The 13,752-nt window shown below is 51.5% G+C and overlaps 1 protein-coding gene across 1 annotated transcript in view; it reads left to right on the top strand.

Moving 5' to 3' along the window:
- Window positions 1–13,752, top strand: part of robo2 (roundabout, axon guidance receptor, homolog 2 (Drosophila)) — a 122,818-nt gene that overhangs the window by 87,460 nt on the left and 21,606 nt on the right. The window contains exon 16 of the mRNA XM_078409756.1: window positions 2,899–3,110. Within this exon, the coding sequence (XP_078265882.1) occupies window positions 2,899–3,110 (212 nt within the window). The remainder of the gene's footprint in view (window positions 1–2,898; window positions 3,111–13,752) is intronic.

The following is a 13,752-nucleotide window of genomic DNA, read 5'->3' as shown; positions in this document are numbered from 1 at the left end:
GATGCGACCATTCCTTGGAGGGACCATCTCTTGGTGGGATCACCCTTGTTGAGACCACCCCTTAATGGGACCACCTTTGATAGAACCGCTATGCGGCACGGTGGCGCAGCGTTAGAGTCGCTGCCTCTCAGCGCCGGAGACCCGGGTTCGATCCCGACTACGGGTGCTGTCTGTACGGAGTTTGCACGTTCTCCCCGTGACCTTTCTCCGGGTGCTCCGGTTTCCCCCCACACTCCAAATACGTACAGGATCGTAAGTTAATTGGCTTTGGTAGAAGTGTGTGAATTGTCCCTAGTGTGTGCAGGATAGCGTTAGTGTGCGAGGATCGCCGGTCGGCACGGACTCGGTGGGCCGAAGGGCCTGTTTCCGCGCTGTGTCTCTAAACGAAACTAAACGGGTGACTAATACGTTGGCTGATCTAAACCTGGGATCTCAGTTACACGCCCATTAACTCAGGAAAACAGCCCATTAACTTTGATTGCCCATTATTACGCTACCTACAATTAGATTATTTTGTGCAATGTAGCACAGTGCACATAGATTACATTTTATTGGCATACTCCTAAAAATAACAAACTAGTACGACTCGAACCAGTATTTGTGTTCCTTGGTCCCTTGCTCTGTGAAGACCCAAGAGTTTTCTTAATAACCTCGCTTACAAGGGTCTCGATCCGAAACGTCGCCCATTCCTTCTCTCCAGAGATGCAGCCTGACCTGCTGAGTTACTCCAGCATTTTGTGTCTATCTTTAGTTTAGATTAGTTCAGAGATACAGTGCTGAGAATTATATCCTGCACTCTGTATCTTCTTGCCCTTTGCTGCACCTATTGCACTTGAGTTTAGAAACATAGAAAATAGGTGCAGGTGTAGGCCATTCGGCCCTTCGAGCCTGTACGCACCACCATTCAATATGATCATGGCTGATCATCCAGCTCAGTATCCCGTACCTGCCTTCTCTCCATACCCCCTGATCCCTTTAGCCACAAGGGCCACATCTAACTCCCTCTTAAATATAGCCAATGAACTGGCCTCAACTACCCTCTGTGGCAGAGAATTCCACAGATTCACCACTCTCTGTGTGGAAAAAAAATGTTCTCATCTCGGTCCTAAAAGACTTCCCCCTTATCCTTAAACTGTGACCCCTTGTTCTGGACTTCCCCAACACCGGGAACAATCTTCCCGCATCTAGCCTGCCCAACCCCTAAGAATTTTGTAAGTTTCTATAAGATCCCCCCTCAATCTTCTAAATTCCAGCGAATACAAGCCGAGTCTATCCAGTCTTTCTTCATATGAAAGTCCTGCCATCTCAGTAATCAATCTGGTAAGGTAATTTAAGGTAATAAGGTAATCAACCAAGCATGGTAATTTGTTTGAACTGATTGTACGTGTATGCGTGCTTTCATCTGACCTGTTTGGATAGCATGCAGAGCAAAGCGTTTAGAGAAACAGAGCCCTTCGGCCCACCGAGTCCGTGCCGACCAGCGATCCCTGTACACTAACACTATCCTACACACACTAGCGACAATTTACAATATACAATTTACAATTTTTACCAAAGCCAATTAACCTACAAACCTGCACGTCTTTGGAGTGTGGGAGGAAACCGAAGCACCCGGAGAAAACCCACGCAGGTCACGGGGAGAACGTGCAAACTCCGTACAGACGGCGCCGGTAGTCGGGATGGAACCCGGGTCTCTGGTGCCGTGAGGCAGCAACTCTACCACTGCGCCACTGCGCCACTGCACCACTGCGCCACTGCACCACTGCACCACTGCACCACTGCACCACTGCACCACTGCACCACTGCGCCACTGCACCAGTGCACCACTGCGCCACTGCACCACTGCGCCACTGCGCCACTGCACCACTGCACCACTGCACCACTGCGCCACCATGCACCACTGCGCCACCATGCCGACCTTGAGGAAACTTTCTTTGTTTCCTTGTAAAGTAGTTTAAAGATCATGTATAAAATCATGAGAGGAATAGAAGAAGGACGTGGGTTCGATCCTGACTACGGGCGCTGTCTGTACGGAGTTTGTACGTTCTCCACGTGGGTTTTCACCGAGATAGACAATAGACAATAGGTGCAGGAGGAGGCCATTCGGCCCATCGAGCCAGCACCGCCATTCAATGTGATCATGGCTGATCATTCTCAATCAGTACCCCGTTCCTGCCTTCTCCCCATACCCCCTGACTCCGCTATCCTTAAGAGCTCTATCTAGCTCTCTCTTGAATGCATTCAGAGAATTGGCCTCCACTGTCCTCTGAGGCAGAGAATTCCACAGGTTCACAACTCTCTGACTGAAAAAGTTTTTCCTCATCTCAGTTCTAAATGGCCGACCCCTTATTCTTAAACTGTGGCCCCTTGTTCTGGACTCCCCCAACATTGGGAACATGTTTCCTTCCTCTAACGTGTCCAACCCCTTAATAATCCTATACGTTTCGATAAGATCCCCTCTCATCCTTCTAAATTCCAGTGTATACAAGCCCAGTCGCTCCAGTCTTTCAACATATGACAGTCCCGCCATTCCGGGGATTAACCTGGTAAACCTACGCTGCACGCCCTCAATAGCAAGAATATCCTTCCTCAAATTTGGAGACCAAAACTGCACACAGTACTCCAGGTGCGGTCTCACTAGGGTCCTGTACAACTGAGATCTTCGGTTTCCTCCCACACTCCAAAGACGTGCAGGTTTGTAGGTTAATTGGCTTGGTGTAGGGTGTAAATTGTCCCCTAGTGTGTGTGTAGGATAGTGTTAGTGTGCGGGGATCGCTGGTCGGCGCGGACTCGGTGGGCCGAAGGGTCCGTTTCCGTGCTGTGCCTCTGAACTAAACTAAAACTAAACTCAACCATCAGCTCATTGTGAATGTTTTTGTGTTGTCTTTGCCCCTCCAGGCAAATCCAGGCCAGCTCCCTCCCACCCCAGGCGCCTGCTCTACCCCTCGGCTACATCTCGGGAACGCTCATCTCAGACCTAGAGACAGACGTGCCGGAGGAGGACGAGGAAGAGGAGGAGGAGGACGAGGCGCTGGAGTTGGCGAGACCTCTGCGGGGAATGGCGCACACCCCTGGATCCAGCATAGACAACCTGGAGAGCTCGGTCACCGGTGAGCAAGGCCTTAGGCCTGGGTCGGACATCGGCCTGCCGCTGGGATTCTCTGCCACAGAGGGCAGTGGAGGCCGATTCACTGGATGGATTTAAAAGAGAGTTAGTTAGAGCTCTAGGGGCTAGTGGAATCAAGGGATTTGGGGAGAAGGCAGGCACGGGTTACTGATTGTGGACGATCAGCTGTGATCACAATGAATGGCGGTGCTGGCTCGAAGGGCCGAATGGCCTCCTCCTGCACCTATTTTCTATGTTTCTCTCTAGAGATGCTGCCTGACCCGCTGAGGTACTCCAGCATTTTGCTTCTATCTTCTGAAATATCCATCAGCTTTGAGATTCTGGAGTCTCTCAGTTATTGATTCAGGAAATAATGAGCTTGCAAGTTCATCTAGTCGAGTATCTCTATTCACCCTTTCACTGTCGATCACTCCGTTTTATCTGATCTCTAATCTAATTATCACCATTTTGTAAACATCTGTCTTCTGCCTATCTTTCTCATTAACTGTTTATACGTGTACATGGTGCAATGAAATTCCTTTTTTTGTATTGAGTTCAGTAAAAGGACTGGACAAGCTAGATGCAGGAAAAATGTTCCCAATGTCGAGGGGAGTCCAGAACCAGGGGCCACACAGTCTAAGAATAAAGGGGAGGCCATTTAAAGCTGAGGTGAAAAGCAACTTTTTCACCCAGAGAGTTGTGAATTTGTGGAATTCTCTGCCACAGAGGGCAGTGGAGGCCGATTCACTGGATGAATTTAAGAGAGAGTTAGATAGAGCTCTAGGGGCTAGTGGAATCAAGGGATGTGGGGAGAAGGCATGAACGGGTTACTGATTGAGAATGATCAGCCATGATCACAATGAATGGCGGTGCTGGCTTGAAGGGACGAATGGCCTCCTCCTGCGCCTATTGTCTATGTTTCTATGTTTCTAAAAGTATTACTAAACATAATCACATACATGTACTATACAGATGGATAGATGTACATACATGTACTGTACAGATGGACCGATGCACATATATGTGTAGGCCCGGACACTGTAGACCCGGACACTGTGGGCCCGGACATTGTAGGCCCGGGCAGTGTAGGCCCGGACACTGTAGTCCCGGACAGTGTAGGCCCGGACACTGTCGGTCCGGACACTGTAGGCCCCGACACTGTAGGCCTGGACAGTGTAGGCCCGGACAGTGTAGGCCCGGACACTGTAGGCCCGGACGCTGTAGGGCCGGACACTGTAGGCCCAGACGCTGTAGGGCCGGACGCTGTAGGCCCGGACACTGTAGGCCCAGACGCTGTAGGCCCGGACAGTGTAGGCCCGGACACTGTAGGCCCGGACACTGTAGGCCTGGATACTGTAGGCTAACGGAGTGCGTTCGGGGAGCGGGGCCGAGTGTGTTTGTCTAACGGAGGCTGCGTAGCAACCCACTCCCTGGCTGGGCGAGGTCACATGGGGCGCGGGGGGGGTGGTTGGGGGGCGGTAACGTCACCTTTTGTCCCGTATTTGGGAGTGAGGAAGTTGGCGACCCCTCGTTTTTGAAGAGGCGGTGTCGTGGGAAGCAACGTTCACGTTTTAATAGACAATAGACAATAGGTGCAGGAGGAGGCCATTCGGCCCTTCGAGCCAGCACCGCCATTCAATGTGATCATGGCTGATCATTCTCAATCAGTACCCCGTTCCTGCCTTCTCCCCATACCCCCTGACTCCGCTATCCTTAAGAGCTCTATCCAGCTCTCTCTTGAATGCATTCAGAGAATTGGCCTCCACTGCCTTCTGAGGCAGAGAATTCCACAGATTTACAACTCTCTGACTGAAAAAGTTTTTCCTCATCTCTGTTCTAAATGGCCTACCCCTTATTCTTAAACTGTGGCCCCTGGTTCTGGACTCCCCCAACGTTGGGAACATGTTTCCTGCCTCTAACGTGTCCAACCCCTTAATAATCTTATACGTTTCCATAGGATCCCCTCTCATCCTTCTAAATTCCAGCGTATACAAGCCTAGTCGCTCCAGTCTTTCAACATACGACAGTCCCGCCATTCCGGGAATTAACCTGGTGAACCTACGCTGCACGCCCTGCCCTGCCTTTGAGGAACGAGAATGGTTCCCTTCTGCCTCGGCCCAAACCACACTCAACCTTGCAAATCCTTGTGAAGATAGTTCACCCTTTATCAAAGCAGACTCTCGGTCTCAGGTGTCATCCTGTTACAGTATCGAGCTTGATCGCCTTCCAACAGGAATTACACGCTTGTTAAGGAAGTCATCGAGAGGCCGTTTTATCTCATAAAAATGTTAATGCGACCATTATCCGAGTGATTCTGGTTGAGGTGCTCCCTCCCAGGTGGTTAATAGACTGCACGTTTCCAGGGCCAGCGACCCTCTGGTGTGAACTATCTCCTGGGAAACGAATGTGCGATCATAAATTCACCCCATCAACACAGGTGCAATCAAGCCTTGATGAGACACCGTCTTACCCTGACATTTCTCCTCTTCAGATGCGTTCGGAAGGAAATGTTTAATATCCAAATTAACCTCCCGCCCCCCCTGTTGTGAAAGGAATTAATTTCAATGATAATGCAAATGCTTTAATTTTAGATTAGTTTAGTCTCGAGATCGAAACGTATGAGATTATTAAGGGGTTGGACACGTTAGAGGCAGGAAACATGTTCCCAATGTTGGGGGGAGTCCAGAACCAGGGACCACACAGTTTAAGAATAAGGGGTAGGCCATTTAGAACGGAGATGAGGAAAAACTTTTTCAGTCAGAGAGTTGTGAATCTGTGGAATTCTCTGCCTCAGAAGGCAGTGGAGGCCAATTCTCTGAATACATTCAAGAGAGAGCTAGATAGAGCTCTTAAGGATAGCGGAGTCAGGGGGTATGGGGAGAAGGCAGGAACGGGGTACTGATTGAGAATGATCAGCCATGATCACATTGAATGGCGGTGCTGGCTCGAAGGGCCGAATGGCCTCCTCCTGCACCCATTGTCTATTGTCTATGAGATGCAGCGCGTGAAACAGGCCCTTCGGCCCGCCGAGACCGCGCTGACCGGCGATAGCCCGGGCACTATCCTACACACAGGGCGGGGACAATTTTACATTTTACATTTATACCAAGCCAATTCACCTACAAACCGACCACCAGCAGGTCCTCCGTCGTTGGTCTGTGCCACCAGTGAGGTCATAGGTTCGTAAGTGATAGGAGCAGAATGAGACCATTCGGCCCATCGAGTCTACTCCCCCGTTCAATCACTCTGTCTTTGTCCCGCCCCCCCCCCCCTCCCCTGACATCAGTCTGAAGAAGGGTCTCGACCCGAAACGTCGCCCGTTCCTTCTCTCCCGAGATGCTGCTTGTCCCGTTGAGTTACTCCAGCATGTCGTGTCTACAGCCTACTTTTGTTTATTGAACAGAGCTACCGGTCGTAGGAAAAAAAACTGTTTTGATGTCCGGCTGTGGCGGCTTTGACAGTCCGGAATCGCCTTCCAGAGGGAAGTGCTTCGAAGAGTTTGCGGCCAGGGTGAGAGGGGTCAGAGATGATCTTGCCCGCTCGCTTCCTGGCCCTTGCAGTGTACAGTTCGTCGATGGGAGGGGTGGTAAGGTTGCAGCCAACAACCTTCTCGGCTGATCGTACGATGTGTTGCAGCCTCCGGAAGTCGTGCTTGGTGGCTGAGCCAAACCAGACCATTTGAAGTCTGATATATTCACAAAATGCTGGAGTAACTCAGCAGGTCAGGCAGCATCTCGGGAGAGAAGGAATGGGCGACGTTTCGGGTCGAGACCCTTCTTCAGACTGATGTCGGGGGTGGGACAAAGGAAGGATATAGGTGGAGACAGGAAGATAGAGGGAGATCTGGGAAGGAGGAGGGGAAGGGAGGGACAGAGGAGCTATCTGAAGTTGGAGAAGTCGACGTTCATACCACTGGGCTGCAAGCTGCCCAGGCGAAATATGAGGTGCTGCTCCTCCAATTTCCGGCGGGCCTCACTATGGCACTGGAGGAGGCCCATGACAGAGAGGTCAGACTGGGAATGGGAGGGGGAGTTAAAGTGCTGGGCCACCGGGAGATCAGTTGCGTTAATGCGGACCGAGCGCAGGTGTTCAGCGAAGCGATCGCCGAGCCTGCGCTTGGTTTCGCCGATATAGATGAGTTGACATCTAGAGCAGCGGATGCAATAGATGGGGTTGGAGGAGGTGCAGGTGAACCTCTGTCTCACCTGGAAAGAATGTTTGGGTCCTTTGATGGAGTTGAGGGGGGAGGTAAAGGGACAGGTGTTGCATCTCGTGCGGTTGCAAGGGAAAGTGCCCGGGGTTAGGGTGGTTTGGGTAGGAAGGGACGAGTGGACCCGGGAGTTGCGGAGGGAACGGTCTCTGCGGAACGCAGAGAGGGGAGGGGATGGGAAGATATGGCCAGTGGTGGGGTCCTGTTGTAGGTGACGGAAATGTTGGTGGATGATATGTTGGATCCGCTGGCTGGTGGGGTGGAAGGTGAGAACGAGGGGGATCCTGTCCTTGTTGCGAGTGGGGGGATGGGGAGCAAGAGCGGAACTGCGGGATGTAGAAGAGACCCTAGTGAGAGCCTCATCTATAATGGAGGAGGGGAAGCCCCGTTTTCTGAAAAACGAGGACATCTCGGAAGCCCTAGTCTGGAACACCTCATCCCGGGCGCAGATGCGGCGTAGACGGAGGAATTGGGAGTAGGGGAGTAGCTGTGCGAGTCGGTGGGCTTGTAATAAATGTCCGTCACTAGTTTTTCTCCTGTGATGGAGATGGTGAGGTCCAGAAACGGGAGGGAGATGTCAGAGATAGTCCAGGTATATTTAAGGGCAGGATGGAAATTGGAGGTGAAGTGTATAAAGTCAGTGAGTTCTGCATGGGTGCAAGAGGTAGCACCAATGCAGTCGTCGATGTAGCGGAGGTAGAGTTCGGGGATGGGGCCAGTGTACGTGTGTCAAACTGTGTATCCAACTCGTAGCATGGTAGGAATTGTTTTTAAAAAGTTAATTCTCCCTGGAGCAACTCCAGTACTTGTGATTTGACACAGCGAGCAGGGTGGCAATAATTTTGTGGGTCTTGGATTTCACCTGTATTCCTGTTTTGCATTCTGGAGTATTAGGTCATTTACTTTCCCCTTAGTAATGGTCTATAATTAAGTGCGGCTGGATTTCGGAAAATGGCTCAGTTCCCTCTCTGCTCACCCTACCTCCTGAATTCCTTTTTAGTTCAGAGATACAGCGCGGAAACAGGCCCTTTCGGCCCACCGTGTCCGCGCCGACCAGCGATCCCCGCACACTAACACTATCCTACACACACACACACTAGGGACAATGTTTACATTTTACACCAAGCCGATTAACCTACAAACCCGCACGTCTTTGGAGTGTGGGAGGAAACCGAAGATTTCGGAGAAAACCCACGCGGGTCACGGGGGAAGAACGTACAAACTCCGTACAGACGGCGCCCGTAGTTGGGATGGAACCCGGGTCTCCGGCGCTGCATTCGCTGTAAGGCGGCAACTCTACCGCCGCGCCACCGAGACCGCCCGGGTTCGTGATATTTGTCTCAGGAACATGACCCCCCCCCCCCCCCCTGCAACTTACAACTCCCCACTTGACCTCCCCAGCGGATGTGACTTCAATTTTCGTGTAGGAAGGAACTGCAGATGCTGGTTTATACCAACGATACATCGGTTTCATTGTGGTTGCCCCTCATCTACGTACCTCTGCCTTAAAAATATCCACTGACTTGTGGCCTCCACAGCCGTCTGTGGCAAAGAATCCCACAGATTCACCACCCTCTGACTAAAGAAATCCCTCCTCATCTCCTTCCTAAAGGAAGATGCAGGGAAAAAAACTGCAGATGCTGGGAAAAATCGATGGTAGACACAAAATGTTGGAGTAACCCAGCGGGTTAGGCAGCATCTCAATAGACAATAGGTGCAGGAGGAGGCCATTCGGCCCTTCGTGCCAGCACCGCCATTCAATGTGATCATGGCTGATCATTCTCAATCAGTACCCCGTTCCTGCCTTCTCCCCATACCCCCTGACTCCACTATCCTTAAGAGCTCTATCCAGCTCTCTCTTGAATGCATTCAGAGAATTGGCCTCCATTGTCTTCTGAGGCAGAGAATTCCACAGATTCACAACTCTCTGACTGAAAAAGTGTTTCCTCATCTCAGTTCTAAATGGCCTACCCCTTATTCTTAAACTGTGGCCCCTGGTTCTGGACTCCCCCAACATTGGGAACATGTTTCCTGCCTCTAACGTGTCCAACTCTTTAATAATCTTATACGTTTCGATAAGATCCCCTCTCATCCTTCTAAATTCCAGTGAAATTCGGGAGAGAAGGGATGGGTGGCGTCTGAAGCATCAGTCCGAAGAAGGGTCTCGACCCGAAATGTCTCCCAATCCTTCTCTCCCGAGATGCTGCCTGACCCGCTGAGTTACTCAAGCATTTTGTGTCTACCTTCCTTCCTAAAAGAACGTCCTTTAATTCTGAGGCTGTGCCCTCTGGTTTGAGACTCTCCCACTGGTGGAAACATCCTCTCCACATCCACCTTGTCCGAGCCGTTCACTGTTCTGTACGTGTGTCCCCCCCCCTCATCTATCTATGTCTGCCTTAAAAATATCCACTGGCTTGGGCCTCCACAGCCATCTGTGGCAAATAATTCCACTGATTCACCACAGAAGGGACGTTCTGCCGCAATGAGTCCCACAGATTCACCGCCCGTCTGGAGCTCGGCCGCTGTTCCGAGGATCAAGGATGCCGCTTGCCGTTCTGGGCGTGAGCGGGCGGTCTTGCTCGGGCCCTGTCTGATCCCCCTGCCCTCCCCCCTTTCTTCCCATTGCAGGTTCAATGGCCAACGGTTGGGGCTCGGCCTCGGAGGAGGAACGCAACATGTCCAGCCGCCGATCCAGTGCGGCCAGCTCCTCCTCCGGCTCCATCTTCACCGACGGCGACTTTACCCAGGCCCTGGCGACCGCGGCCGACCGCGCCGGATACAAGATGGAGGGCACCAGCCTCATGAAGACAGGTCTGTACCAGGAGCTGCCCCCCCCGTCTCCAGGGGGGAGAGAGAGGCCTTGACGCACTTGGGATTGGCCTTCCTGTTCCTGCATCCCCTCTCTCTCTCTCTCTCTCTCTCTCTCTCTCCTTTGCTCCATCTCTCTTGTGCCAGAGTTAACCTCAGGAGGCGTTCAAGGCTCTGCCCACCCTCTGGGCTCTCCCCTGCATGGCTTGGCTGCGGTCTTCGATTGTCTTCATCTCCAATCCTGCTCTTCCCTGTTGGGTTTCCGGAAGCATGAGTTCTCTTTGCTGCCTTCTGTCGCTCTGGTGATGGCACCTGCTGCTTCTGTTAATGCTTCCTCCAGCCTCTTCCTTTGAAACATAGAAACATAGACAATAGGTGCAGGAGGAGGCCATTCGGCCCTTCGAGCCAGCATTGGGAACATTTTTCCCGCATCTAGCTTGTCCAGTCCTTTTATAATTGTGTACGTCTCTATAAGGTCCCCTCTCATCCTTCTAAACTCCAGTGAATACAAGCCCACAGTCTTTCCAATCTTTCCATTCATTGTGATCATGGCTGATCGTCCACAATCAGTAACCCGTGCCTGCCTTCTCCCCACATCCCTTGATTCCGCTAGCCCCTAGAGCTCTATCTAACTCTCTCTTTTAAATCCAACCAGTGAATCGCCCTCCACTGCCCTCTGTGGCAGAGAATTCCACACATTCACAACTCTCTGGGTGAAAAAGTTTCTTCTCACCTCAGTTTTAAACGGCCTCCCATTTATTCTTAGACTGTGTGGCCCCTGGTTCTGGACTCCCCCAACATTGGGAACATTTTTCCCGCATCTAGCTTGTCCAGTCCTTTTATAATTGTATACGTCTCTATAAGATCCCCTCTCATCCTTCTAAACTCCAGTGAATACAAGCCCAGTCTTTCCATTCTCTCCTCATATGACATTTGGGTTGGGTGAAGCAACTTGTTGTGGCCCCTGGACCCGAGGCAAGTCCAACTCAGACCTGTAGTTTAGTTCTGAGATACAGCGCGGTAACAGGCCCTTCGGCCCACCGGGTCCATGCCAACCAGCGATCCCCGCTCACTAACACTATCCTAGCCAATTAACCTACAAACCTGCACGTTCTTGGAGTGTGGGAGGAAACCGAAGACCTCGGAGAAAACCCACGCGGGTCACGGGGTGAACGTACAAACTCCGTACAGACGGCGCCCGTAGTCGGGATGGAACACGGGTCTCCGGCGCTGCATTCGCAGTAAGGCGGCAACTCTACCGCCGTGCCACCTTGACCGCCCATTAACCACGTCCTCTGACCAAGAGGAGCATCGCCATTGTCTGCACCGCCTTGTCCGCCAGAGGCCACAGCGAGGGTCTTTGGGCCAACAATGCCTCCTCTTTCCACCTCTTGCTGCCCATTGCACCTCCTCCCCTTCTTCAGCTCTTGGGCGAGGTTGGACAATCTTCATGCTGTATCTCCAAAACTAAAATTGCAAGCTCGAACAAAATCCATACTTCAAATAGGCTTCATGTCTCGCAATGCGTTTGGTGTATTTATCATTCACAACTGATAGGAGCAGAATTAGGCCATTCGGCCCATCAAGTCTACTCCGCCATTCAATCATGGCTGGTCTATCTCTCCCTCCCAACCCCATTCTCCTGCCTTCTCCCCACAACCCCTGACACCCGCACTGATCAAGAATCTATCTCTGCCTTAAAAATATCCACTGACTTGTGGCCTCCACAGCCGTCTGTGGCAAAGAATTCCACAGATTCACCACTCTCTGACTAAAGAAATTCCTCCTCATCTCCTTCCTAAAGGAACGTCCTTTAATTCTGAGGCTGTGCCCTCTGGTCCTAGACTCTCCCACTAGTGGAAACATCCTCTCCACGTTCAATCCATGTGACCGCATGTTTACCTACATACAACACAGGAATGAATGAAAGATCACGTTCAGTTTTCTTGTCTGAATCCTAGATCACGGACTCCAGAATCTCTGCTTTAAAAAATATCCGTCGACTTGGGACTTCCAAGGACTTGAACGTCCTTTAATTCTGATGCTGTGACCTCTGGTCCTAGACTCTCCCACTGGCTGGAAACATCCTCCCCACATTCAATCCATCAGGTTTTGGGCTCTCCGAATTGCTTTGCTTGCTTGGCCCGGCGATCTCTGCTTCTGGTGAACTGCTAGCCCCTCTATCTCTCTTCCCTCTCCATTCCAAGGGTCTTCGAAAATCTGTTGAAGAGGGCAGACCACACTCCCTGTATCTCTGGATGAGACCGTCTGACCATTTTGCTGCATTCATTCAATGCTGATTTCTCGTGCTCACTTTGTCTTAACCTCTGTCTTCGATTTCATTATCGTAGCTGTCCAGCTGGGATTGGGTTAATCTACAATGAGCGTTTGTGGGCACTGGGCCTGTACTCGCTGGGGTTCAGAAGAATGAGGGGGGACCTCGTTGAAACGTACAGAATTGTGCAAGGCCTGGATAGAGTGGATGTGGAGACGATGTTTCCACTAGTTTTAGTTCGGTTTAGAGATACAGCGCGGAAACAGGCCCTTTCGGCCCACCGTGTCCGCGCCGACCAGCGATCCCCGCACACTAACACTATCCTACACACACTAGGGACAATTTTTACATTTATACCAAGCCAATTAACCTACAAACCTGCACGTCTTTGGAGTGTGGGAGGAAACCGAAGATCTCGGAGAAAACCCCACGCAGGTCACGGGGAGAAAGTACAAACTCCGTACAGACGGTGCCCGTGGTCGGGATGGAACCCGGGTCTCCGGCGCTGCACTCGCTGTAAGGCGGCAACTCTACCGCCGCGCCACCGTGACCGCCCCGAAGTGGGAGAGTCTCGGACCAGAGGCCACGGCCTCGGGATTAAAGGACGTTCCTTTAGGAAGGAGATGATGAGGAGGAATTTCTTTAGTCAGAGGGTGGTGAATCTGTGGAATTCTTGCCACAGACGGCTGTGGAGGCCACAAGTCAGTGGTGGAGATAGATTCATTTTTGATTAGTGCGGTTGTCAGGGGTTATGGTGAGAAGCAGGAGAATGGGGTTAGGAGGGAGAGATAGATCAACGTGATGGAACGGTGGGGGGATGGGATAGTGGGAGAATGTCTGCCCGCTACAGTCAGGATAGAGAGAGAGAGGGGGTGGGAAAAGAAGATAGATAAAATGAGGCGGTTGCGTTACCTTGAATTGGAGAATTCTACGTTCGCTGTTGATCTGTGATCATTCTCAGTGGCATCAAACATCATTTGAAACCCCCAAGCTGGGTGGAAGAGAGCAATGGTTACCCATGGTAGACACATTGAATGGTGGTGCTGGCACGAAGGCGAATGGCCTCCTCCTGCACCTATTGTCTGTTGTCTATTGAAGGGGTAAAAGGCTTGGAGTCAGGGATTAATCGGGTAGACGCACAGAGTCTCTTGCCCAGAGTTGGGGAATCGAGGACCAGAGGACACAGGTTCAAGGTGAAGGGGAAAAGATTTAACAGGAATCTGAGGGGTAACCTTTTCCACACAGAGGGTGGTGGGTGTATGGAACGAGCTGCCGGAGGAGGTAGTTGAGGCTGAGACTATCCCAACATTCAAGAAACAGTTGGACAGATACATGGATAGGACAGGTTTGGAG

This window comes from Rhinoraja longicauda, chromosome 12, assembly GCF_053455715.1.
Source record: "Rhinoraja longicauda isolate Sanriku21f chromosome 12, sRhiLon1.1, whole genome shotgun sequence".
NCBI lineage: Eukaryota > Metazoa > Chordata > Chondrichthyes > Rajiformes > Arhynchobatidae > Rhinoraja > Rhinoraja longicauda.
This window is presented reverse-complemented; position numbering and strand designations above follow the sequence as displayed.